The sequence below is a fragment of the Oncorhynchus mykiss genome, chromosome 23 (genome assembly GCF_057628025.1).
Source record: "Oncorhynchus mykiss isolate SJ-2025 chromosome 23, ASM5762802v1, whole genome shotgun sequence".
Lineage (NCBI taxonomy): Eukaryota > Metazoa > Chordata > Actinopteri > Salmoniformes > Salmonidae > Oncorhynchus > Oncorhynchus mykiss.
Genome location: NC_143044.1, coordinates 34,414,547 through 34,439,077, shown reverse-complemented (window position 1 = coordinate 34,439,077; position 24,531 = coordinate 34,414,547). Strand labels below are relative to the sequence as shown.

The window sequence follows — 24,531 nt, the reverse complement described above, 5'->3', positions numbered from 1 at the left end:
CACTGTACATCTACATAACTGTATGTTGAATAAAATATGCTGCAATATTATGTTTTAGATTCATTTTATTATTGACTGACATAATAATAAGTTCTATGGATGTTCTGAAAGAATACTTTTTTCAGGTTTCAAGATTATTTGCCATGAGTAACACATTTTCACATTTTCTGCATTGTGTCAAAATTAATGAGGTAATCTCATACCTTCTGCACACAATGTAAAGGAATGTCATTTTCCATTAACAGAAACATAGAACGCAAGAGCAGTACTTCATAAAGTTATTTTCTTGCTGCCGACAAAACCAAACAGTGTGTCCTCTAACGCTGTCCATACCTAGTGGTAGCCTAGCTCACATAACTTTTGGGGTATGCAGAAGATGATGCCAGAATTATTTTGAGCTGAGATCATTCAGATATTTAAATAGAAAGAAAAAGTTGCATGGTAGATGACACTACTAGTACCTACAGACAGTTGTGCCGCTAGCCTACATGTACAAGAGCTCCTATTTAATAAGATTTCCTGACAAGAAAACTACAAGGCAAGTGTGTCTATTATTTCATCTGTCTAATATACATTTTATAAGCTGTCTGTTGTTCAGTAATCTCTTCACAACATCAATTTGGATATAAAGTCACGTCCAAAAGTATTGGCACCCTTGATAATGATGAGGAAAAAAGACTAAATTCATCATACAAATGCTGAGCTACTTTGCATACTCCACATTTTTTTTTACCTTATATTCTTTTATACTAATACAATTGCGCAGAGAGAGATTTTGTTGATCAAATAATATTTTTTTTCTCAAAAAAATGTATGTAAAAAAATTATTGGCACCCCTGTTTTCAATATGTTGTGCACCCTCCTCTTGCTAGGATAATGACACAGACTTTTTCTATAATGTTTTATGATATTGGACAACACATTGGGAGGGATCTTAGACCATTTCTCCGTGCAGAATATTTTCAGATACTTTATATCCCATGGTCTGTGCTTGTGGACTGCCCTCTTCAATACCAGCCACAGGTTTTCAATGGGGTTCAAGTCCAATGACTGAGACAGCCATTGCAAAATGTTGATTATGTGGTTAACTATTTCTTTGTGGATTTCGGTGTGCTTGGGGTCAATGTCTTGCTGGAAGATCCACTTCTGACCAAGTATCCACCTCCTGGCAGAGGCAACCAGGTTTTGGCTAAAATGTCCTTGTACTGGGTAAGGTTAATGATGCCGTTCATCTTAACAAGGGCCCCAGGACCAGTGGAAGCAAAACAGCCCCATAACATCAAAGATCCACCACCATATTTTACAGTAGGTATGAGGTTATTGTCTGCATATGCATCCTTCTTTCGCTGGTGTGCATGACCAAAGACCTCTATTTTCGGCTCATCTGACCATACCACCCCGTTCCAGTACAACTGCCAATGCCATTTAGCAAACTCCAGGCATTTACATGTGTTGGTTACTCTCAATAAAGGCTTTTTATATGGCAACCCTTCCAAATCGCCTATTGGCATGGAGGTGACGTTTAATTGTAGATTAGAGACTTGGTGACCCCAAAATGCAACTAAGTTTTGTAATTCTCCAACTGTGGACCTTGGACATTTCTTTGCCTCCCAAATCATCTTCCTCACTGAGTGGGGACAAGATACAAATGCACCCTCTACCAGGAACGCTTACCACTGTTCAAGTGGTTATTGCCCTAAAAGTGGTTAGTGGTATATTTCTGATGGTTTTTCTAAATTTTTATGTACCCATTGCCAGATTTATGATAGTCAACAACCATTTGTCTCTTTTCATTTGTGAGTTCTTTGCCTTTCCATATGGTGATGGATGACAAATGTATTTTACACACGTGTTACCTTATTTTTTTATACCACAGTAGAAGGTCACAATACAGTTCCTTAAACTGAGATTAATTTAAAAGAGTGGAATGTTAATGCATATTTAATTTTGTTTGATTACAGCCCTTAGCCCTGGTATATTGGCCATACACCACACCTCCTCGGGCCTTATTGCTTAAATATACCATGGCTAAGGCACGACAGTCCCTGGATACAACCCTTAGCCATGGTATATTGGCCATACACCACACCTCCTTGGGCCTTATTGCTTAAATATACCACGGCTAAGGCACGACAGTCCCTGGATACAACCCTTAGCCATGGTATATTGGCCATACACCAGACCTCCTCGGGCCTTATTGCTTAAATATACCACGGCTAAGGCACGACAGTCCCTGGATACAACCCTTAGCCATGGTATATTGGCCATACACCACACCTCCTCGGGCCTTATTGTTTAAATATAACACATTATAATCAGAAAAAAACGTATGTACTGAACGTCATTGCATGGTTAATTCCTCAATCCTCTTTTTAAAAATGTGTTTATATCTAGAGCAAACCCCCGAAGCAAAAGAGGAACTGTAATTCATGAACCCTGCAAGAGGAGGGAGACTAGAGGTAAGTTGAGGTAAAAACACATTTTGATTTACCCTCGGTGTTAAACATGGGCACTTTCCCACACACACAGCATTTTTAATTACACAAAAGTGAAGCAGAGAGGAGCAGGAAGAACAGGTTAGCCTGAGGCTATAGAAGCAGAGCTACAGCTCAACATGGACATAAGGGAAATCAGCTTTGCGCCCCTGACTTGGGGGCGATTTTTATTTTCTTAGGATCTCTTTAAGTCCTCATTAGGACTACTCTTCCAAGAGTCCTTAAACATTACAATACAATTTACAATACACTATTTTATGTGGAAATGTGATTGTAACAAATAACATACATAATACACTGACATATTGACCAGATAAATACTATTGACAGTCTAACACAGTCATGCACAACCTTCCAATTTATCATATTTAAGTGGTTTTAAAGTACTGTTTGAATTTATATTATATTTCTGGTTTGCTCAGACAAATTATTCAATTTATTTATTGTTCTGAATCTAAATGTTATTTCAACTATTTCTCTTTCCTGCCGGGATAAGACAGATGGACAATATTATCCTGGTATTTACTGAAAGTCTGATATCAACTGAATGTTGTTGTAATTGAAGTTTAGCCGTTTTAAAATGGTGTACATTGTGAAATAAAAATACATTTTCTTCAATTATCTTGTTGATTGATGACCACCCAAGAGCACCTTAAAACAATCCTTGTTGCTTTGTCCTGTGCAATCTGCAGCCTCCTAATCTCACTTACTGATGAATTTCCCCAGACCACAGAACAGTAGTTCACCTGACTCCCAATTAATGCTTGGGTTCTTTGCTTAAGAATCTTTCCTGGTAAGTATTTAGCTGTCCTTCTGATGAGGTGTTTATTATTTTATTACATAGATTCGTTTTTTTTTTTTAGACAACCACGATGAACAGTTGTCTAGCTGCACCCCTAGTAGTTTAGTTTCTGCCACTTCCTCAATTTGTACTCCCCCATGCTTAATCACATACCGTGTTGTTGGCCTTTTCCTTATGGAACAGACCAACATAACTTTGGTTCTCTTAGCATTCAAAACAAGTTGGTTCCAGCAAACCCACTCCCTGATATTTCCCAGATCTACTTGTAGAGCTGGCTGTACCTGTTGAACAGATTGTCTTGCTGTATAAATTGCAGTATCATCTGCAAATATAGTACTTTGAGATTCAGATAAGGCATAAGGAAGGTTGTTGATATATAAACTTATCAAAAAAAGAAACGTCCTCTCACTGTCAACTGCATTTATTTTCAGCAAACTTAACACGTGTAAATATTTGTATGAACATAAAATTCAAAAACGGAGACATAAACTGAACAAGTTCCACAGACATGTGACTAACAGAAATTTAATAATGTGTCCCTGAACAAGGGGGGGGGGGGGGGGGGTCAAAATCAAAAGTAACAGTCAGTATCTGGTGTGGCCACCAGCTGCATTAAGTATTGCAGTGCATCTCCTCCTCATGGGCTACACCAGATGTGCCTGTTCTTGCTGTGAGATGTCACCCCACACTTTCACCAAGGCACCTGCAAGTTCCCGGACATTTCTGGGGGGAAATGGCACTAACCCTCACCCTCCGATCCAACACGTCCCAGACGTGCTTAATGGGATTGAGATCCGGGCTCTTCGCTGGCCATGGCAGAACACTGACATTCCTGTCTTGCAGGAAATCACGCACAGAACGAGCAGTATGGCTGGTGGCATTGTCATGCTGGAGGGTCATGTCAGGATGAGCCTGCAGGAAGGGTACCACGGGGGGGGAGGATGTCTTCCCTGTAACGCACAGCGTTGAGATTGCCTGCAATGACAACAAGCTCAGTCCGATGATGCTGCGACATACCGCCCCAGACCATGACGAACCCCCCCGCCTCCAAATCGATCCCACTCCAGAGTACAGGCCTCAGTGTAACGCTCATTCCTTCAACGATAAACGTGAGTCCGACCATCACCCCTGGTGAGACAATACCGCGACTCATCAGTGAAGAGCACTTTTTGCCAATCCTGTCTGGTCCAGCGATGGTAGGTTTGTGCCCATAGGTGATGTTGTTGCCGGGGATGTCTGGTGAGGACCTTCCTTACAACATGCCTACAAGCCCGCAGTCCAGCCTCTCTCAGCCTATTGTGGACAATCTGAGGACTGATGGAGTGATTGTGCATTCCTGGTGTAACTCGGGCAGTTGTTGTTGCCATCCAGTACCTGTCCCGCAGGTGTGATGTTTGGATGTACCGATCCTGTGCAGGTGTTGTTACACGTAGTCTGCCACTGTGAGGACGATCAGCTGTCCGTCCTGTCTCCCTGTAGCTCTGTCTTATGCGTCTCAAAGTACAGACATTGACATTTTTTGTCCTGGCCACAACTGCAGTCCTCATGCTTCCTTGAAGCATGCCTAAAGCACGTTCACACAGACGAACAGGGACCCTGGGCATCTTTCTTTTGGTGTTTTTCAAAGCCAGTAGAAAGGCCTCTTTAGTGTCCTACGTTTTCATAACTGTGACCTTAATTGCCTGCCATCTGTAAGCTGTTAGTCTTAACGACCGTTCCACAGGTGCATGTTCATTCATTGTTTATGGTTCATTGAACAAGCACAGGAAACATTGTTTAAACCCTTTACAATGAAGATCTGTGAAGTTTTTGGGATTTTTATGAATACTCTTTGAAAGACAGGGTCCTGAAAAAGAGACGTTTATTTTTTGCTGAGCTTATATTACGGAAGGATGTGGGTGCTTGGCCACGCAGTCGTGGGTGAACAGGAAGTACAGGAGGGGACTAAGCACACACCCCTTAGGGGTCCTGTTTTGAGGAGCAGTGTGGCAGATGTGTTGTCATTATGACAGTGTTATTTAAAATATGCTGAAAAAAAACATGACAGTAAAATAATTCATTACAACAAAGATTTAAGAAACGAACAAAGACACTTCTTGGCATTGTATTAATGTAGTTGTGTTATTGTATTGTATCGGAATCACTGATAAAAATGTAAATGTGTGACTCCAAAAGCAGACTGAGTGGGAGTTCTACCAGCAACAGGAGTTTCAGACCACCACCATCACCACCCAGACAGCCAGACATGCTCCAGGGCATGGACAGCATCAGCAGTTGTTTGGGGGGTTCGGAGGGGGCAGAGAGCAGGTACGAGACTCCCCCAGCCTCAGAGCTCCAGAGGCTGATGTGGACCAAACCAGGGACCAGTGACCATATGGATGAGGTCCAGCCCAGGATCTACATAGGAGACATGTAAGACAACTCATCCTCAAAATAATAGGCTACACTGTAAGTGCCACGTAGCAGATGCTTGAGTTGATAAATTTTTTTTTGTAAGTATACACTACCGTTCAAAAGTTTGGGGTCACTTAGAAATGTCCTTGTTTTTGAAAGAAAAGCACATTTTTTGTCCATTAAAATAACATCAAATTGATCAGAAATACAGTGTAGACATTGTTAATGTTGTAAATGACTATTGTAGCTGGAAACGGCAGATTTTTTATGAAATAGAAAGAGTTTTCTAATGATCAATTAGACTTTCAAAATTATAAAACCTGGATTAGCTAACACAACATGCCATTGGAACCCAGGAGTGATGGTTGTTGATAATGGGCCTCTGTGGGCCTATGTATAGTTGAAGTCAGACATTTACATACACCTTAGCCAAACACATTTAAACTCAGTTTTTCACAATTTCTGACATTTAATCCAAGTAAAAATTCCCTGTTTTAAGTCAGTTAGGATCACCACTTTATTTTAAGAATGTGAAATGTCAGAATAATAGTAGAGATAATTATTTCAGCTTTTATTTAATCACATTCCCAGTGGGTCAGAATGCTACCAAATACTAATTGAGTGTATTGCCTTTAAATTGTTTAACTTGGGTCAAACGTTTCAAGTAGCCTTCCACAAGCTTCCCACAATAAGTTGGGTGAATTTTGGCCCATTCCTCCTGACAGAGCTGCTGTAACTGGCTCAGGTTTGTATGCTTCCTTGCTCGCAGACGCTTTTTCAGTTCTGCTCACACATTTTCTATAGGAGTAAGGTCAAGGCTTTGTGATGGCCACTCCAATACCTTGACTTTGTTATCCTTAAGCCATTTTCCCACAACTTTGTAAGTATTGTCCATTTGGAAGACCCATTTGCGACCAAGCTTTAACTTTCTGACTGATGTCTTGAGATGTTGCTTCAATATATCCACATAATTTTAATACCTCATGATGCCATCTATTTTGTGAAGTGCACCAGTCCCTCTTGCAGTAAAGCACCCCCACAACATGATGCTGCCACCCCCGTGCTTCACAGTTGGGATGGTGTTCTTCGGCTTGCAAGCATCCCCCCTTTTCCTCCAAACATAACAATGGTCATTATGGTCACTTAGAAAGAACATTTCTAAGTGATCCCAAACTTTTGAATGGTAGTGTATGTGATATTTTTTCATCACTTAGAGTGAAGCCTTAGAACTTATTAACAATGTATGCAGTTTTGACAAGCCCACACTGTAAAACATTATGTCAAATGGCCAGTAAGTTACCATAATTTATTTTACAGTACAAATACGGTTATCCACTTTACAGTAACAAAAATGTCACTGTGATCTAATTTACAGTACCAAGTAAGTTACTGTAATCCAATTTACAGTATATTACTGGAATTACCCAGTGACATATTACCCAGTGTTTTTTTTTAACATTTAGGCCATATAGTGGGCACCACCTGTCCTTAGCAACTTACTGTCAGTGCATTCAGCCAAGGTTCATAAATGAAACACATATCAGTCATAGCAAGTAAAACTTTTCTGTAACTGTTATTGAAAATGTTGTTGTAGTTAAGAATACATTGGTCTTAAACATTTATGTAATTACAAGATATTTTATGATACAGTGTATCTCAATCTCTGGATAGTGCCAACACAGTATTGAGATATTCACAGTAACTTGATGTCAGCTTCCTGTAAATTACTATAATGTCAAAGCAATGAAAGACAGTCACTTTTACAGTATTGTACTATTACACTAAGAATGTCAGCCCAGAGGAAGCCCAAAAAATTGTCATAGACTGTTACCGCACAGCAAGTGGTACCAGAGCACCAAGTCTAGGACCAAAAGGCTCCTTAACAGCTTCCACCCCAAAGCCATAAGACTGCTGAACAATTAATCAAATGGCCACTGGACTATTACATTGACACCCCCTCCATTTGTTTTGTACACTGCTGCTACTCGCTGTTTATTATCTATGCATAGTCACTTCAACCCTACCATTCATGTACAAATTACCTTGACTAACCTGTACCCCCGCACATTGACTCGGTACCGGTACCCCCTGTATATAGCCTCATTATTGTTATTTTACAGTGTTACTTTTTATAATTTTTTACTTTTGTTTATTTGGTAAACATTTTCTTTACTCTTTCTTGAATTGCACGGTTGGTTATGGGCTTGTAAGTAAGCATTTCACGGTAAGGTCCACCACACCTGTTGTATTCGGCACATGTGACAAATAAAGTTTGATTTGATGTTACTTTAATTACAAGGGATTGGAGCAAGCAGGTTGGATACCAGGCATTTGAATACTAGGTGTTTTATATGACTTGCACTTCTAGAGGCCTAAAATGGACATGGTTAAATATTCAAAATATTAACATTTTAAGACCCGCTACCATTCTGATCTGTCCCCTATATACATTTGATTGTTAGGGAACTACTACACATATCATAAATTGGCACAGATCTTTCACTAACGGATGCAACAAATATAGCCGCTGACAAGGCAAGCCTTAAAATATGTTAATGAGCCAACGATTCTTTCCCCTCCAACAATATTTTTTCCACAATTTACAATATGCTGCATTACATATACAGCGAAACAGCAATACAGTACTCTTGTTGAATTGTATTGAAATCCAAATCAGAAATTGCTAATAGTGAATATGTAATTATATATTACAGCATACCATCTGATATTTGGTGTTTTATATCACTTCTACTTTATGCCTCAATAAAGGCTTCTAAACTGACAGTGGCTACATGGCATAACAGATTAAAAGGACATGGTAGCCAGTCAACCATTAGAGGTTTGAGACTTTTTGCCATTTTGAATTACAGTATATTACTCACAGCAATTGGCCAGTAAGTTACTGGAGATTTTCAGGACAAGGTTTGTAGAATTCCTAAAATACAGTATGTTACTGTATTATGTAGCCGGTACAGCATGCACAATCACGGGTGCAACAAATCTAGCCTTTTACAAGGCACAACTTAAAATATGTTAGAGCCAAAGACTCTTTCCCCGCCACAACATCCAACCATATTCAATTATGTATTTTACTGTACATTCTACAGTGTTTTACTGTTGAAATGACAGAAGTCTTACAGTGCAGAAGTGACATATGTCACAAGGTCGTGGATTCAATTCCTGCAAGAAACTGATTAAAGTGTCTGCTAAGATGTGATGTGATTCGAGGTGACATGGTTACAACCAGAGATTAAAATACCCTGGTAAGACTTTACTTATGACTCTTTATGTCAAGCATACACAGGCTAAATGAACACTATGTATCACCACTAAAATGGCACCGGAAGAAATGGCAGCAGTTTTACGGGCGCCCAACCAATTGTGCTATTATGTGGGGTTTTTTGCGTTATTTGTAACTTATTTTGTACATAATGTTTCTACAACAGTATCATACAGCAAAAAAGAGCTTCTGGATATCAGGACAGCGATCACTCACCTCAGATAAGACTAAGATTTTTTCCACAAAGACGACGCACAAGACATTCTCCAAACACCCCACAGGGCCGACATCCCCGCTATTTGCAAGAGGAAGCAACGCAGGTATAGAGAACAAAGAGCCGGATGCCTGGTCAGGACCAGGAGAAGGCGACTGGGAAAGCTGCCATTACCGTCAATACTACTCGCCAATGTGCAATCACTGGACAATAAATTAGACGAGGTACGATCACAAATATCCTGCCAATGGGACATCAAAAACTGTAATATCCTATGTTTCACAGAATCGTGGCTGAATGACGACATGGATATTCAGCTAGCGGGATATACGCTGCACTGGCAAGATAGAACAGCACACTCTGGTAAGACGAGGGGGGGGGGCGGTCTGTGCATATATGTAAACAACAGCTGGTGCACGAAATCTAAGGAAGTCTCTAGATTTTTCTCGCCTCAAGTAGAGTACATTGTGATTATTTGCAGGCCACACTACGTGCCTAGAGAGTTTTCAGCTATACTTTTTGTGTCTGTTTATTTACCACCAAAAACAGATGCTGGCACTAAGACCACACTCAGTCAGCTGTATAAGGAAATAAGCTATCAGGAAACCACTCACCCAGAGGCGGCGCTCCTAGTGGCTGGAGACTTTAATGCAGGTAAACTTAAAATCAGTTCTACCTAATTTCTATTAACATGTTAAATGTGCAACCAGAGGGAAAAAAATTCTAGATCACCTGTACTCCACACACAGAAACACGTACAAAGCTCTCCCTCGCCCTCCATTTGGTAAATCCAACCACAACTCTATCCTCCTGACTCCTGCTTACAAGCAAAAATTAAAGCAGGAAGCACCAGTGACTCGGTCTATAAAAAAGTGGTCAGATGGAGCATATGCTGCACTTCCTTGACTGTTTTGCTATCACAGACCAGAACATGTTCTGGGATTCTTCCGATGGCATTGAGGAGTACACCGCATAAGTCACTGGCTTTATCAATAAGTGCATCGAGGACGTCATCCCCACAGTGACTGTACGTACATACCCCAACCAGAAGCCATGGATTACAGGCAACATTCGCACTGAGCTAAAGGGTAGAGCTGCCGCTTTCAAGGTGCGGGACTCTAACCCGGAAGCTTACAAGAAATCCTGCTACGCCCTGCGACAAACCATCAAAACAGGCAAAAGCGTCAGTACAGGGCTAAGATTGAATCATTCTACACCGGCTCCGACGCTCATCTTATGTGGCAGGGCTTGCAAACTATTAGACTACAAAGGGAAGCACAGCCGAGAGCTGCCCAGTGACATGATAAGCTAAATCACTTCTATGCTCCCATCGAGGCAAGCAACACAGTGCATGAGAGCATCAGCTGGTCCGGACGACTGTGTGATCACGCTCTCCATAGCAGACGTGAGTAAGCCCTTTAAACAGGTCAACATTCACAAGGCTGCGGGGCCAGACGGATTACCAGGACGTGTGCTCCGGGCATGTGCTGACCAACTGGCAGGTGTCCCTGATTGAGTCTGTAATACCAACATGTTTCAAGCAGACCACAATAGTCCCTGTGCCCAAGAACACGAAGGCAACCTGCCAAAATGACTACAGACCTGTAGCACTGACGTCCGTAGCCATGAAGTGCTTTGAAAGGTTTGTAATGGCTCACATCAACACCATTATCCCAGAAACCCCAGACCCACTCCAATTTGCATACCGCCCAAACAGATCCACAAATGATGCAATCTCTATTGCACGCCACACTGCCCTTTCCCACCTGGACAAAAGGAACACCTATGTGAGAATGCTATTCATTGACTACAACTCAGCGTTCAACACCATAGTGCCCTGAAAGCTCATCACTAAGCTAAGGATCCTGGGACTAAACACCTCCCTCTGCAACTGGATCCTGGACTTCCTGACAGGCCACACCCAGGTGGTGAAGGTAGGTAGCAACACATCTGCCACGCTTATCCTCAACACTGGAGCTCCACAGGGGTGCGTGCTCAGTCCCCTCCTGTAATCCCTGGTCACCCATGACTGCATGGCCAGGCATGACTCCAACATCATTAAGTTTGCAGACGACAACGGTGGTAGGCCTGATCACCGACAATGACGAGACAGCCTATAGGGAGGTGGTCAGAGACCTGGCTGGGTGTTGCCAGAATAACAACCTATCCCTCAACGTAACCAAGACTAAGGAGATGATTGTGAACTACAGGAAAAGGAGGACCGAGCACACCCCATATCATCGGCGGAGCTGTAGTGGAGCAGGTTGAGAGCTTCAAGTTCCTTGGTGTCCACATCACCAACAAACTAGAATGGTCCAAACACACCAAGACAGTCGTGAAGAAGGCACGACAAAGCCCATTCTCCCTCGGGAAACTAAAAAGATTTGGCATGGGTCCTGAGGTCCTCAAAATGTTCTACAGCTTCAACATCAAGTGCATGGTTGCGTCACTGCCTGGTACGGCAATTGCTCGGACTCGACCGCAAGGCACTACAGAGGGTAGTGCATACGGCCTAGTACATCACTGGGGCAAAGCTGCCTGCCATCCAGGACCTCTACACCAGGCGGTGTCAGAGGAAGGCCCTTAAAAAATTGTCAAAGACCCCAGCCACAGACTGTTCTCTCTACTACCGCATGGCAAGTGGTACCAGAGTGCCAAGTCTAGGACAAAAAGGCTTCTCAACAGTTTTTACCCTCAAGCCATAAGACTCCTGAACATGTAATCAAATGGCTACCCGAACTATTTGCATTGTGTGCCTCCCCCCAACCATTATTTTTACTCTGCTGCTACTCTGTTTATCATAAATGCATAGTCCCTTTAACTATACATTAATGTACATACTACCTCAATTGGGCCGACCAACCAGTGCTCCCGCACATTGGCTAACCGGGCTATCTGCATTGTGTCCCACCACCTGCCAACCCCTCTTTTATGATACTGCTACTCTCTGTTCATCATATATGCAGTCACTTTAACCATATCTACATGTACATACTACCTCAATCAGCCTGACTAACCGGTGTCTGTATGTACTTTTATAGCCTATCTTTTTACTGTTGTTTCATTGTTCACCTAACACCTTTTTTTGCACTATTGGTTAGAGCCTATAAGTAAGCATTTAACTGTAAGGTGACCAGGGAGGTGACCTGTTGTATTAGACGCACATGACAAATACATTTTGATTTGATAACCAACCAGACATCTTTAGAACAATGATGTCTTAAGATGTCTCAAGTCAGACACCCGATGGCTGGGTATTACCAATACCACTTACATGGTCTTGTGTGTTGTTAGGTATGCAGCCAAAGACAAGAGGACACTCCGGACTCATCACATCACCCACGTCTTGAACGCAGCGGATGGGAAGTTTAATGTGAACACAGGTGCCAGCTACTACAGGGACACTAAAATATCCTACCATGGAGTGGAGGCATTCGACATGCCCTCATTTGACCTCAGTACATTCTTCTACTCTGCGGCCAAATTTATCAAGACCGCCCTGAGCTCACCCACCAGTAAGCAATCAGCCAACCAGTCAATCAAATCAACCAATCAAATGTATATTACAAAGCCCCTTTTACATTATCAGTTGACCAAGTGCTTTACAGCCAGCCAACCTAATGATCTTTTTTTTACCATGCAGAGGGCATCATCTCTGACTTTCTATTCTGTGCATGTTTTTTGCTCTGTATCATTTTCTCTAAAATTACCTTTGAGATTACATTGTTTGTGAATGAATTATATTCAAACATCATTAGTCTGTTAGTTCCAACAACATGCAACAATCCTACCTTCCATTCCATTAGCAGTTAAAATGCAAATCACAAAGCTGCTAAAACATAATATCAAGCTAATATCATACCCCACAGTAATCTCCTCATAAGCCGGGGACCTTGGACAAGAATATTGACTTTAAATAGATTTTTCTGGTAATTTGTAAGCAACACTTTCATTGGACATGGAAATTACAAAATTATGTTTGTGGCCTTGTGCTTTAGCAGAGCTGCTACTTCCTGTCCTCGTTATGCAGAGTGCATCCGGTATCTGACATGAAAGTTTTAAGATGTGCGTTCCAAATGGCACCCTATAGCCTATTCCCTATGGGCCCTGGTCAGAAGTAGTGTACTATGTCGGGAATAATTTGCTATTTGGAACGCAGGTTATGCCTCCCCTCCTCGACATGCTGACTGACTGGCTGATCGGACTAGCCCTCTAGTGTGTAGCAGGGCCTACAGTAATCCCTAGCAGAAACACACAGCCTGGAAGACAGTTCAATTACCCGCTCCCATGGGCCCTAAGCCCCAAAGCATGATAAGAAACCACGGATTACCGTGTGTAGAAACATTTGTTGCAACATTGTTGAAAGAAAACTTTTGGGGAGGTAGGCTATTTAGAAATTACTCCATTTTGATATTAAGCCTACAGGTCTGTAATGCTGTTTGACAAAAAAAAATACACAATATGAAATAAACAACAAGTCATCTATGAGATGTTATTCTACTAAATATGATACAGTAAATGTTGCCAGGGATTTGGGTGAGCCAAGACATCACTTTGGTAAACAAAATAGATACAGTATTGCCGTACTTACTGTATGTAAATATGTTTTACATATGATGAAATTACCCATGTACCTGTGTCCTCCTTCAACTGAATGAGAGCTAAGTGTGCAGCCTTTCTTCTCTCCCCGGCCCTGGCAGGTAATGTGTTGGTCCACTGCGCGATGGGTCTGAGTCGCTCGTCCTCTCTGGTCCTGGCCTACCTGATGATCGATAAGAACCTGACCCTGGTGGATGCCATCAAGGCTGTGGCTGCAAACAGAAACATCTGTCCCAACGCAGGATTCCTGGAGCAGCTCCGAGACCTGGACAAACAACTCCACTACCAGGCTAGACGACAATGAGAACACGTTTTTGATGAGACATAGATGGATAGTCTAATAGTGTAGAGGGGACGACTGTGCAGTCACTATACTCATACTGTAGATGGTTTTATTATTTTGTGTAAAGATGTGTCAGAAATAAATCCATTGCTAATGTGATCAACACATTCAACTTTTCTCATAGAAAATTGTTGTCTAAAAACAATTACAAGCCACCGGGGTCTGGATGGATGGAACCTGGATGGAATATTACTGATGATAATAGCGTACGATAATGCCACATCTTCAATTTAAGTCTACTAGAAAGTGTTTGTCCTCAGGCCTGGAGGGAAGCTAAAGTCATTCCGCTACCCAAGAATAGGAATGCCCCCTTTACTGGCTCAAATAGCCGACCAATCAGTCTGTTAACAACCCTTAGTAAACTTCTGTAAAAAAATGGTGTTTGACCAGATACAATGCCCTTTCACAATAAACAAATTCACAACAGACTTTCAGCACACATATAGGAAAGAACACTCAACAAGCATGGAACTTACACAAATGACTGATGATTGGCTGAGAGAAATTTATAAAATTATTGTGGGGGTTGTCTTGTTAGACTTCAGTGCAGCTTTTAACATTATTGATCATAGTCTTCTGCTGGAAAAACCTGTGGGTTATGGCTTTACACCCCCTGCTATATTGTGGATAAAGAGTTACTTGTCTAACAGAACACAGAGGGAGTACTTTAATAAAAGCCTCTCAAACATAATCCAGGTAGAAGCAGGAATTCCCCAAGGTAACTGTTTAGGCTCCTTGCTTTTTTCAATCTTTACTAACAACAAGCCACTGGCTTTGAGTAAGTAAATCTATGTATGCGGATGACTCAACACTATACACACACACACACACACACACACACACGTCAGCTACTGAAATGCAATTGAAATGACTACAACACTTAAAGAGCTGCAGTTAGTTTAGAAATGGGTAGCAAGTTAGTACTAAATATTTCCAAAACTGAAAGCATTGTATTTAGGACAAATCATTCACTAAACCCTAATCCTCAACTACATCTCATCATGAATAATGTGTAAATTGAGAAAGTTGAGGTAACTAAACTGCTTGGAATAACCCTGGATTTTAAACTGTCATGGTCAAAAAATACACCTTATGGAACAGCGGGGACTGTGAAGTAACACACATAGGCACAGACACATGATAACAAACTCACTATACATACACTTAAACATGGATTTTGTGTTGTAGATATGTGGTAGTGGACTATGGGCCTGAAGGCACACACTTAATATGTTGTGAATTCTGTAATGACTGTATTGTAATGTTTTTAAAATTGTATAACTGCCTTAATTTTGCCAGAGCCCAGGAAAAGTAGCTGCTGCCTTGGCAGCAACAATAAATACAAATACAAAGACTTGTGTGATACTTGTTACTTCACAATAATGAGTACAAACCGAAATGAACAAGTGTACCTACAGAGACAATGAACAAAACCACAGAAATAAATTATAAAAGTTAATAAAAACACATTCATTAGAACCAATGTTCTTCTTTCTACGACAAACCAACATTAGAAATGAGAGATTGCAATGAGCACCAAATGCTAACGACGACAGTCTGAAGAACAGGTTCTCTAATTAGCTTCAATTAGCAGAATCACATCTGGAGGGGTACGATGGTGCAGTTCTGTTCTCTCCACCACCTGCTGTTGCCCTGGCCTCCAACACGGTTTTTGTCACCAGAGAGAAACCTAGCCCAGAACCACCCACCCTGCCTGGCCCAAGAGATTCTCAGCTTCTCCCCATCACTGGATGCCTGAGCCAACTGTACCATCTGGATACATCCTTGACTCTGGAGAGAACGGGGAAATGAATAATGACTCACGTTATAATTGTGAAAGACTATTGTTGTAGGACATCACAGCATCTATCTAATACAACAACACTAGCATGCTATATTCTCGTGGTTCTATTTTTGCTTGATATGATAAATATACAGACCGATGGAAGCTAATAGACTGAACAACATGTAGGTTATATTGATGTGCCTGTATACCTTTATAAAGAAATAAACATTACACTTATTCAGTCACTCCCTTCCTCCAAAATGTTTTCCTAAACTGCTTAAATCTACCACTGAAGCTGGTAAGATGTGACGTCTTTAAGTAAGAGGGTTAATTTACTATACCAGAAATGTGCCAACTGTGGTTCATAAAAGAAATGAAACGAGATGGAGCCATCTTAAGAGATGCTTGCACTCCAGAGCATCGCACTGTAGAGGAGAGACGCTCGCTGTCATAATAAAATAAACATCACAGGTCTAATGATTTCACTGTCAGAACAAATGGTGCCAGAGCATTAAGATGTGAAGGGAAGAAGAGAGGGGCTTGATGGTGTAAAACTGAAATTTGACATGGAAAAAGGCTTCATTCAACTCCTTTCCACACTGCAATCATCATTACTTTTGGACTTCTGTTCTGTGGCTCACATTGAGGAGCCTTTAAAAGATCAGCCAAACTAACATGCATGACGTATATCATCATACAACGGGGAACTCAAGACTTGTACTATTTTACCATCCTTTCCCCATCTTATTACTAGACATATTTCAAAAGATTCTTCTTCCTAGAAATACCCATCAAAGTTACATATTTATTTGACTATATGACTTTAAGTATAGGCCTACTCTTTCATATAGAATGACGCACAAAATCCCACGGCCCTCTCTTTAAGACTGCGATATGTTAACTGACAGAATTCCAAGGAATCATTCTCATGCTTGAACAGGTGCTTGGCATACCCTGTTCACTCGAGTGAATATGGGATATATCGTTTGGCGAAGGAAAAGTTAGGATAACTTTTAAGTTCCCAGCTCTGTTTAGGAGTAGATGTTTGCATCTGAAATGGTACCCTATTCGCTATATAGTGCACTACTTTTGACTAGAGCCTGCATTGGGGACTTTCATAAAAGAATATAGCACAATAGGATGCCATTCTGGATGCAATCTATGACTGAGGAAGTTTTCCCCTACATGCAAGTTAGTCAGCCACTAAGGCTAAGGTCAGGGGGCCTAGCTTGCACGTCAGAGCACTAAAAATATCCTCTCAATTTGATGCCTGTCCAGTTATACAATCTGTGCCCCCGACCGACGACTCTCGTCAGGCTCCCAGAATTAAACTTCGAGCATTGGGTTCTATTTGTTTCCTCCAACTGTTGACAACAGGAAACACACAAAAGGCTACACTTGTTGACTTTTAGAGAGAGTACAGTAAAGGACTTCAATTAAATCTCTTGGTATGTTGTTCTTTGACCAGAATTCTAATTCTAACTGTTGCCAGTGCATGTTAGGTATTTAAATAATGCCTAAAATGCACATTAACAAAAATGTGCCATAGATACCCGTCTTACGACATTGTCTTTGTGGCACGTTGGAAGGACGTTGGAATTAAAATGTTATTTTATTATTTTTAAGGGAATGGATCCTGTGTGAAAGCAAGAAGCTATTGTGATAAACATGGCGTCTCACAGCTCCAAGAGGTGTGCGACTGTGAAGAAAAAGTTTGTTCCTAAGACGAAGCCACCTGAACCTGTGGTGGAATACGTTACACCTGGGGGCTATGAGCTGGAGAAGATCCTTAACCGTGACTGCATGGAGTACACTCACATCAACCAGGTCTGGCCCAACGTCTGGATTGGAGATGAGTAAGTTAGGCAGTTGGTGTTCTGTAAGAGATCAAATTAAACATAAAGTAGTCTGTTTGTTCTATAATGCCAACTCATTGTCACTCATTTTCATGTCAAATGTTTGGCTTGACATTTCCCTAAGGAGTTGGCAAGAGACCAGAAACCATAGATATAGGACCTACATACAGTATATTGTCTATGGCCAGCCAGGCTATTATTTACCTTGAGTGTTATATCTGTTCAGTACATAATTATAAGTTTCCTACTGCTTGATGTATCAACTGTTTGAGTACACCCTTTGTCTCCTACCTGCAGTACAGGTCCCTGCATCCTTAGCCAGGAGCCCAATCTATTTGTGCTCTTGCCAATTCCATTTGATCATTGTAAACAGTTGGCATGATAGCACAAACTGACTGGCACTCAGGTTAGTAAATCCTTACATTGACAGAGAGAGTGCCAAAGACAAATACCACCTGAAGAAATTGGGCATGACCCACATCCTGAATGCAGCAGAGGGGACGTGGAATAATGTGGACACGGGAGCGGAGTACTACAGCGACATGGACGTGGTCTACTATGGGGTCGTGGCGGAGGATACTCCAACCTTTGACCTTAGCCAGTACTTCTTTTCTGCAGCCCAGTTCATCGACCAAACACTCAACATACCTGAAAGTAAGTTAGTCCTAGTTTGAGTGACATTTTAATACAACTTAAATGAATAAGCAATTATAAGTGCTTATAAATGCATGGACACAAATGCTTTGAAATGTTAAGGTTATTAATGCTTATTCATTAAAGAAATTATACAGGGGGTACCATTCCATTCTAATAACAAACACCTCCTTCCAGTCATGTTTTTCTATGCATTTCCATTAGATAAGCTGCTGGTGCACTGTGTGATGGGGAGAAGTCGGTCAGCCACCCTGTTCCTGGCCTACCTGATGATCTGTAAGAACATGACGGTGGTGGATGCCGTGGACCACGTGAAGCGACGCAGGCGTATCATCCCCAACTGGGGCTTCCTGAAACAGCTCAGGCAGCTGGACACTTACCTCTTAGAACAGAGGGACGAGGTGACGACTGACAAGGGAAAAGGAGAAAAAAAGGACAAGGAAAGCGAGGAGGATGAATAGAAGGATCAAATGTGATCGATGCACCCTGAGAAAAGGGAAATGTATTTAATTTCGATCATTTGGTTCCACAAGAAATGTGTACAGTGAAAAAAATTGTCAAACAAGTAGGTTTCCTAGTACTTCAAAAATACTGTACTCCAATTGTACTTCAAATTTAAAAGAGTTAAAGTGGAAATCCACAGTTCAAACAATAAAGCAATAACAAAGCAACACTTCTGCCACTTGTTTTGGTAAACTGCTAAGGGAAGGGGCTCGAGAAATTTGAACACTCAAATTCATAGACGAGCTACAGAGCTGCTATCTAAATTTGATCACTTTGTCGTAAATAATTTTCCTGCATAGCAGGAAATGCAAATTGTAAAGGGATCTAGTCAGTAATTTCCACTAACATTTCAGACTTGATTTTCCCTAACCAAAAAATGTATCAACCTCTACAAAAATGTCCATTAATTAAAATCCACATAATTCACATTTCCTGTTGCTGCAGGATTATTTTCCTGTGAGAAGCAGGGTCAGATGAAGATCGTGTATCCATACACGTATACTGACAGACCATCCATGAAATCAGAACCAGTTTTAACCATGTTTTGAAGCGGTATTAACATTGACTTTTGTTTACAAACATTTGGAGTAAAACATGCTTATATTTTGGGTTGTAATTGGGTACAACTAAGGTCATGAGGCATTTAAGTTATATTATTCAATAATCCATGGCTATACATCACACAGTGAAAAAATGTTATGCATCAACTGCAGATTGCCCCTTTAAACTAAATGCTCAGGTTTTATAAATAAGACATTGCCTTGGCTTTGAAGTCTGTCGTTGAACATTTTGAACTTCAAATCTCCCAATTAATCTGAAGTTAAGTCAGTTGTCAATGGAGTTAAATCAACGGAGTAAAATTGTGTGCATGGTCAATCCTAACTTATTTTATGCTAAAATGTACACCATTATTAAGTGACTGACAAAGGAGAAAGGCATCAATAAGACTGCTTGTTTGTGCACATTTACAGTGGGAGACATGGCTCTCACCCTACCAGCCATTCTGTACAGGTAGAAAGGCTACAAAAGAGTAATATAGACAAAAACACAAGTTGCTTTTTACATGCAATCCGTTAGCTTAGTTTGGTCTAGTCACATCCTCTAGTCTTATCTACTTTATAAAATATAAATCCAACATTTTATAAAAATCTACAGATGGAATGAAAATGTTACTTTTTAAATGCTTTATGTAAAATATCGACTTTGGACTAAATGTATATTTCTTTATTATTAATAATAATCATCAATCATTTAGTTGTTTTTTTTAAATTCCGCCACATTTCGACATTTGTACACCTCTTTGAAATGTTTTAGAATCAGAGTCAGGGTACAAACACTGAGATATGCTTAGTTATCTTGACAGAAATCAGTCTTCTGTGTTATAAAACAGAAAGCTGCCTCAAGGAAGGACATCTGTTACAAAAGACTTCAGAATTATACATACATAGCAATGAAACCTCTCAAACATACAGAAGAACAGGACTAAAGAAGTTTACACTTTTTTTTTACATTATTAGAATTAACAAAATATAGTTTCATCTTTCTCCCCCGCCCTGTGAGAGGGGGAACCTAATAAAGGCCAAAATATATTTAGAATGGCTTGCTATTAAGCACAACACTTGTACAGTACTACTCAATGCACTGTTACTAACGGAGACTGGAGACCGAAGCATGCTTTACAAAATAAGTACAATAATTTAAATATACAAAGGCATGAGTATAGTACAAACTAATCGTCAGCACTGTTAGACAGGTACACTGAACAGGTTCTAGGAATATCCACTTGTTTAAGTCTGTTTGTAGCAGGCACATTAGATGGCTTAGTTTGAGGCTGCTACATAACTACACTCACTCCCGGTGATGAAGTCTCTTCCCAGTCTCCTTCCCCCTCTACCCTAAGAAGTGACCAGGGAGACTAATACTAATTAAATACATTTTTATCTTCATGACGTAAGGCTTAGAACCTAAAAGAACACAAATCTGTTAGGAACAAAAATACTTTGACATAGATAGTAGCTTGTTGTAAAAAGTTTGCTTGTTGATGAAACTTTTTGCATTCTTTCCAAGTGCTGGTTTTTAAGTAACTATAAACAAAATGAAAACAAAGAAACAAACATTATCAACAAACAAAAAAAGGCCAAATTTGTGCATCTAGGACTCATAGTAATAATAATGCACATTTGTGTGATTTAAACATCCAGTCAGATTGATTCAGTTTGTTTGTCATTAGCTACGGTTTCGTTAACCGTTAGGTTAGTAACCATGGGTTACCGTCTGATGAAAGGCCCTTTGAGTGTCTGCTTGGACATGGGTCCGGTGTTGGTCATGTATCCGTGCTGACCAGCTGAAGAGTACATGTTGCTGTGCGGCGGAGCCTGCATGGGTTGCTGGGGGTATGGCTGTGTTCCCATCATGCCCATCTGCATAGAGGCGTACTGGGCCCCGGGCGACTGGTTCATGTAGGCCGCCGTCATCTGGTGGCCCGACATCTGGTTGCTGTGGTAACCACCATTGGCCGCCATCATGGTTGGCCCCTGGGTTGTGACGTGGTAGCCGTTCATGGCGTGGTTGATGGAGGCAGAGGGCATGTTCATGGAGTTGACACTAACAGCATGGTTGTAGGGATTACCAGGGGCCGGCATGATGTTGACCGTGCCCATGTTCATGCCCCTTGGCATGGCTGCCAGCGTCCGGGATGAGGGGGCCTGCATGGTGACTGTCTGGGGGGGCCCACGGGTGTGACTGTACATCTGCTGCTGGTGGTGGGGGTGGGAGGAGAGACCAGAGGCTGCTGACTTGGAGCGCATGGCAATGTGTGTGGGGCCCTTGGGTCCCCCGGGGGCCATCTGAGCCTGTAGAGTCCACTGGGAGGTAGGGATGTTGGGGATGCCCATGGTGTTGCGCTGCAGCATCATCTGTGGGGAGCTGAGGGGGTGGGAAGAGGTCAGAGGGGGGGTCATGGTGGCCTGCACCTGGACCTGGGGGCCACCGGGGTGAGGAGAGACCCCATGGGGGCGAGGGTGGCCAGGGTGGGGGGACTGGGACAGAGACACCAGGCCAGAGTGCTGCGAGTGTGATGACAGGGAGGTACTGTTTGCATAGGATGTGATAGGGTGGGCGTGGGAGGCAGAGTGGTTAAAAGGCAGAGAGTGAGGGTGGTCTATGAGGGTGTTGGTCAGCTGCTGCAGTTTGGCCAGGCTGAAGGTGGCCGAGGGCTGGGAGTAATGACCGCTGCCATAGCCCTCCTGGTTCATCCTCTCATAGATGCTGCTCAGGTTGGGGTTGCCTGACTCAGGGATGTCAGCTAGCTGAATGGGCGCCGTGAAGTTGGTAGGCATGCCACACTGTGTCATGGCCTGTTGCTGACTGTGGCTGTGTTGATTGTGAAGGCTGTGTTGACTGTGTTGATTGTGAAGGCTGTGTTGACCGTGTTGATTGTGAAGGCTGTGTTGACCGTGTTGATTGTGTTGATTGTGAAGGCTGTGTTGACTGTGAAGGCTGTGTTGATTGTGATGTACACCATGTGGCTGACTGTGTGCAGGGTGTGTGTGTGGGTTGTGTTGCGTTATCTGGCTGTGTTGATTGTGTGGAGCGCTGTGAGGCTGATTATGTTGCGGATGCTGATTGTGTGGAGTGATAGTGTGCCTAGTATGGCCATGGGGATTGTGTATGATTGTTTGACTGTGACTGTGCTGGCTGTGTTGACTGTGACTGTGCTGACCATTACTCGGTGGTCTCTCCACCACCACCACACAGCCCTGTGGTGACTTGACGTTGCAGTGCTGCGGGGAGCTCAGGCTATTCTGCTGAATCATGCCACAGCTTCCAGGGTTTACACCCCCCATTTGCTGGCTGACGGCACAGCTGCTCTGCACCAGGCCACTGGGGGGGAGGGGGCCGTAGGAACAGCTGTTCTGAGGGGGGCCCCCAGGTCCGCCCGGACCCCCGGCACCGCCACAGATGCTGCCCCCCAGTGTGGAGTCGTAGGAGCTGGGGTTCTCATAGTTCTCTGTGGTGCTCTCGATGGAGCCCAGGTCGCTGAAGCCGCTGTCCACCACCTGCTGGGATGAGTGGTCCGACACCGACGGCACGTCCATCATGGGGCTGGTCTCCATGTTGTGAAGGGAGGAGGGTACTGAGATGGAGGCTCCGCCACTGGAGCCGTGGTCAGGGCTGATCTGGGTGTAACCTCCTCCTGCGCCACTTCCTCCACTGCTGCTGCCTCTGCTACTCTCCAGGATGGACAACGCTGGGCTGCTGACAGAGCGCACCGACTGGCTGGGGTGGGAGTGGGCCGAGGACAGGGGGCTGCTGTGGTCCAACTGGGGGCAGCCTTCGTCCAGCGAAGTTAGGGTGTGAGGGGGGCTATGGGGGACCATAGGGTGGGTCTGCAGGCTGTGGCTCGCCTCCTGGTGGAACACCGAGCTGGAGCTGTCCTGCAGTGTCTCTGTGTCGCGCTCTGTCTCCTGGGTGAGGCTCTGCACGGCCTGGGCCGTCTCTCGGTCCTCCTCTCGATCCTCCTCTCGGTCTCTCAGCACAGCAGAAGGACTCAGAGCAGCAAGCCTCTCTCTATCCCTTTCTGTCTGCTGAGGCTGGCGTCGAGCCTCCTGACTGCTACTCTCCTCTGACTCGGAGTCAACGGGGTGGTCAGAGTCTACTGCTGCTACTGTGGTTGGGGCCTGTTCCTGGATACCATCTCTTTTCTCGTCTCCAGTGTTGGCCGGCAGCTCCTCCTCACGCCTATAGGCCATCCCTTCAGACCCCTCCTTACGTCGTTCAGAATCCTTATTGTTGTCATTTGGATGTAAAAAAGTCAGGGTGGTGCAGGACTCCGCGTCAGGAGGCTCCTGACAAGGCTCTTCCTTCCGCTCTTCTTTCTCTGGCTCTGCCGTCGACTCCATGCGACTCTCGTCTTCATCGTCCGCGTCCAGGTGAGTGGTCTCTTCGTCTTCATCATCCTCGGCTGATCTTTCAGTGCTGTGGTCCAGCTGTTTGGATGGAGAAGGAGCTTGAGAGTCCCCGTGCTCACTGGCTTGTGGGTCCTCCTCCGGTGGTTCGTCACGGATGGGGGATCTGACGGGAGAACACATAGCGGAGCCAACAGGAGAGAAGACAGGGGAGCTAGCTCTAGAGGCCATAGGGGAGGCTACTGGAGAAGAGGCCATGGGAGAAGCCACAGGAGATACCCCAGGGGAGCTCAGTTTACTAGGACTCTCTTCCTCCATGGGAATGTGGGGCTCTGAGGGCAGGCGCTTGTCCATAACTGTGTCACGACTGACCAGGTCTCTGCCAGGCTCTGACTCCTCCTCCGTGATGGTCGAGGCCTTGTCCTGGTCCTCCGGCTCCTCCTTGGGCTCCTCGGCCTGGATGTGGGGTTCCTCGGCCTCCAGCGGCGTCTCGGGGGGAGTGTACAGGTTCAGCTTGAAACCCATCTTCCTCTCCTTCTTCAGACGCCATTTTGGAGGCCCCCGTTTCACTCCTTTGGGCCAGCCCTTCTTGCGCTTAACCGTTCGAGGCCTGCCCGGTTTCTTTGACAGGACACCGGCTACTAGAAGAAAGAAAAGAACATCAGTGATTTGAGCAAATTGATGTTGTGATGTTAAG

The 24,531-nt window shown here is 43.2% G+C and overlaps 3 protein-coding genes across 16 annotated transcripts in view; 2 read left to right on the top strand and 1 right to left on the bottom strand.

Moving 5' to 3' along the window:
- The first annotated feature begins 410 nt into the window (after nucleotides 1–410).
- On the top strand, nucleotides 411–15,479 carry LOC110502811 (dual specificity phosphatase 29). 7 transcript variants are annotated; one of them, XM_090217356.1, is made up of 5 exons: nucleotides 411–538; nucleotides 2,395–2,459; nucleotides 5,473–5,709; nucleotides 12,480–12,700; nucleotides 13,886–15,479. In XM_090217356.1, exons 3-5 carry the CDS (start codon nucleotides 5,543–5,545, stop codon nucleotides 14,086–14,088), a joined length of 591 nt encoding a protein of 196 aa, XP_090073482.1. In that variant the 5' UTR covers nucleotides 411–538; nucleotides 2,395–2,459; nucleotides 5,473–5,542; the 3' UTR covers nucleotides 14,089–15,479. The 7 variants fall into 7 exon arrangements, with proteins under 7 accessions (XP_090073482.1, XP_090073484.1, XP_090073480.1 ...); XM_090217358.1 differs by having other exon boundaries at nucleotides 430–538; nucleotides 5,476–5,709; XM_090217354.1 differs by having other exon boundaries at nucleotides 433–538; nucleotides 2,395–2,469; nucleotides 5,476–5,709.
- Nucleotides 15,480–17,181: 1,702 nt separating this feature from the next.
- On the top strand, nucleotides 17,182–19,094 carry dusp29 (dual specificity phosphatase 29). The gene is made up of 4 exons (XM_021581106.3): nucleotides 17,182–17,361; nucleotides 17,540–17,769; nucleotides 18,200–18,423; nucleotides 18,628–19,094. The coding sequence occupies exons 2-4, from the start codon at nucleotides 17,582–17,584 to the stop codon at nucleotides 18,882–18,884; spliced, it is 669 nt and encodes a 222-aa protein (XP_021436781.1). The 5' UTR covers nucleotides 17,182–17,361; nucleotides 17,540–17,581; the 3' UTR covers nucleotides 18,885–19,094.
- Nucleotides 19,095–20,136: 1,042 nt separating this feature from the next.
- Nucleotides 20,137–24,531, bottom strand: part of kat6b (lysine acetyltransferase 6B) — a 43,447-nt gene continuing 39,052 nt past the window's right edge. For 6 of the 8 annotated variants that reach the window (XM_036960511.2, XM_090217347.1, XM_036960513.2 and 3 more), the window contains exon 17: nucleotides 20,137–24,475. In XM_036960511.2, the coding sequence (XP_036816406.2) occupies nucleotides 21,195–24,475 (3,281 nt within the window). In that variant the 3' untranslated portion in view covers nucleotides 20,137–21,194. The remainder of the gene's footprint in view (nucleotides 24,476–24,531) is intronic. The other 2 variants (XM_090217348.1, XM_036960512.2) reach the window with 1 other exon arrangement.

Bases quoted from the DNA above. Each gene is read 5' to 3' on its own strand.
- LOC110502811 (XM_090217353.1), top strand. From the start codon at position 489: ATGTACAAGAGCTCCTATTTAATAAGATTTCCTGACAAGAAAACTACA. The intron at 539-2,394 runs GCAAGTGTGTCT...GTTTATATCTAG, and splicing joins CCTGACAAGAAAACTACAAG to AGCAAACCCCCGAAGCAAAA. The intron at 5,710-12,479 runs GTAAGACAACTC...GTGTGTTGTTAG, and splicing joins AGGATCTACATAGGAGACAT to GTATGCAGCCAAAGACAAGA.
- dusp29 (XM_021581106.3), top strand. From the start codon at position 17,582: ATGGCGTCTCACAGCTCCAAGAGGTGTGCGACTGTGAAGAAAAAGTTT. The intron at 17,770-18,199 runs GTAAGTTAGGCA...TTACATTGACAG, and splicing joins AACGTCTGGATTGGAGATGA to AGAGAGTGCCAAAGACAAAT. The intron at 18,424-18,627 runs GTAAGTTAGTCC...CATTTCCATTAG, and splicing joins AACACTCAACATACCTGAAA to ATAAGCTGCTGGTGCACTGT.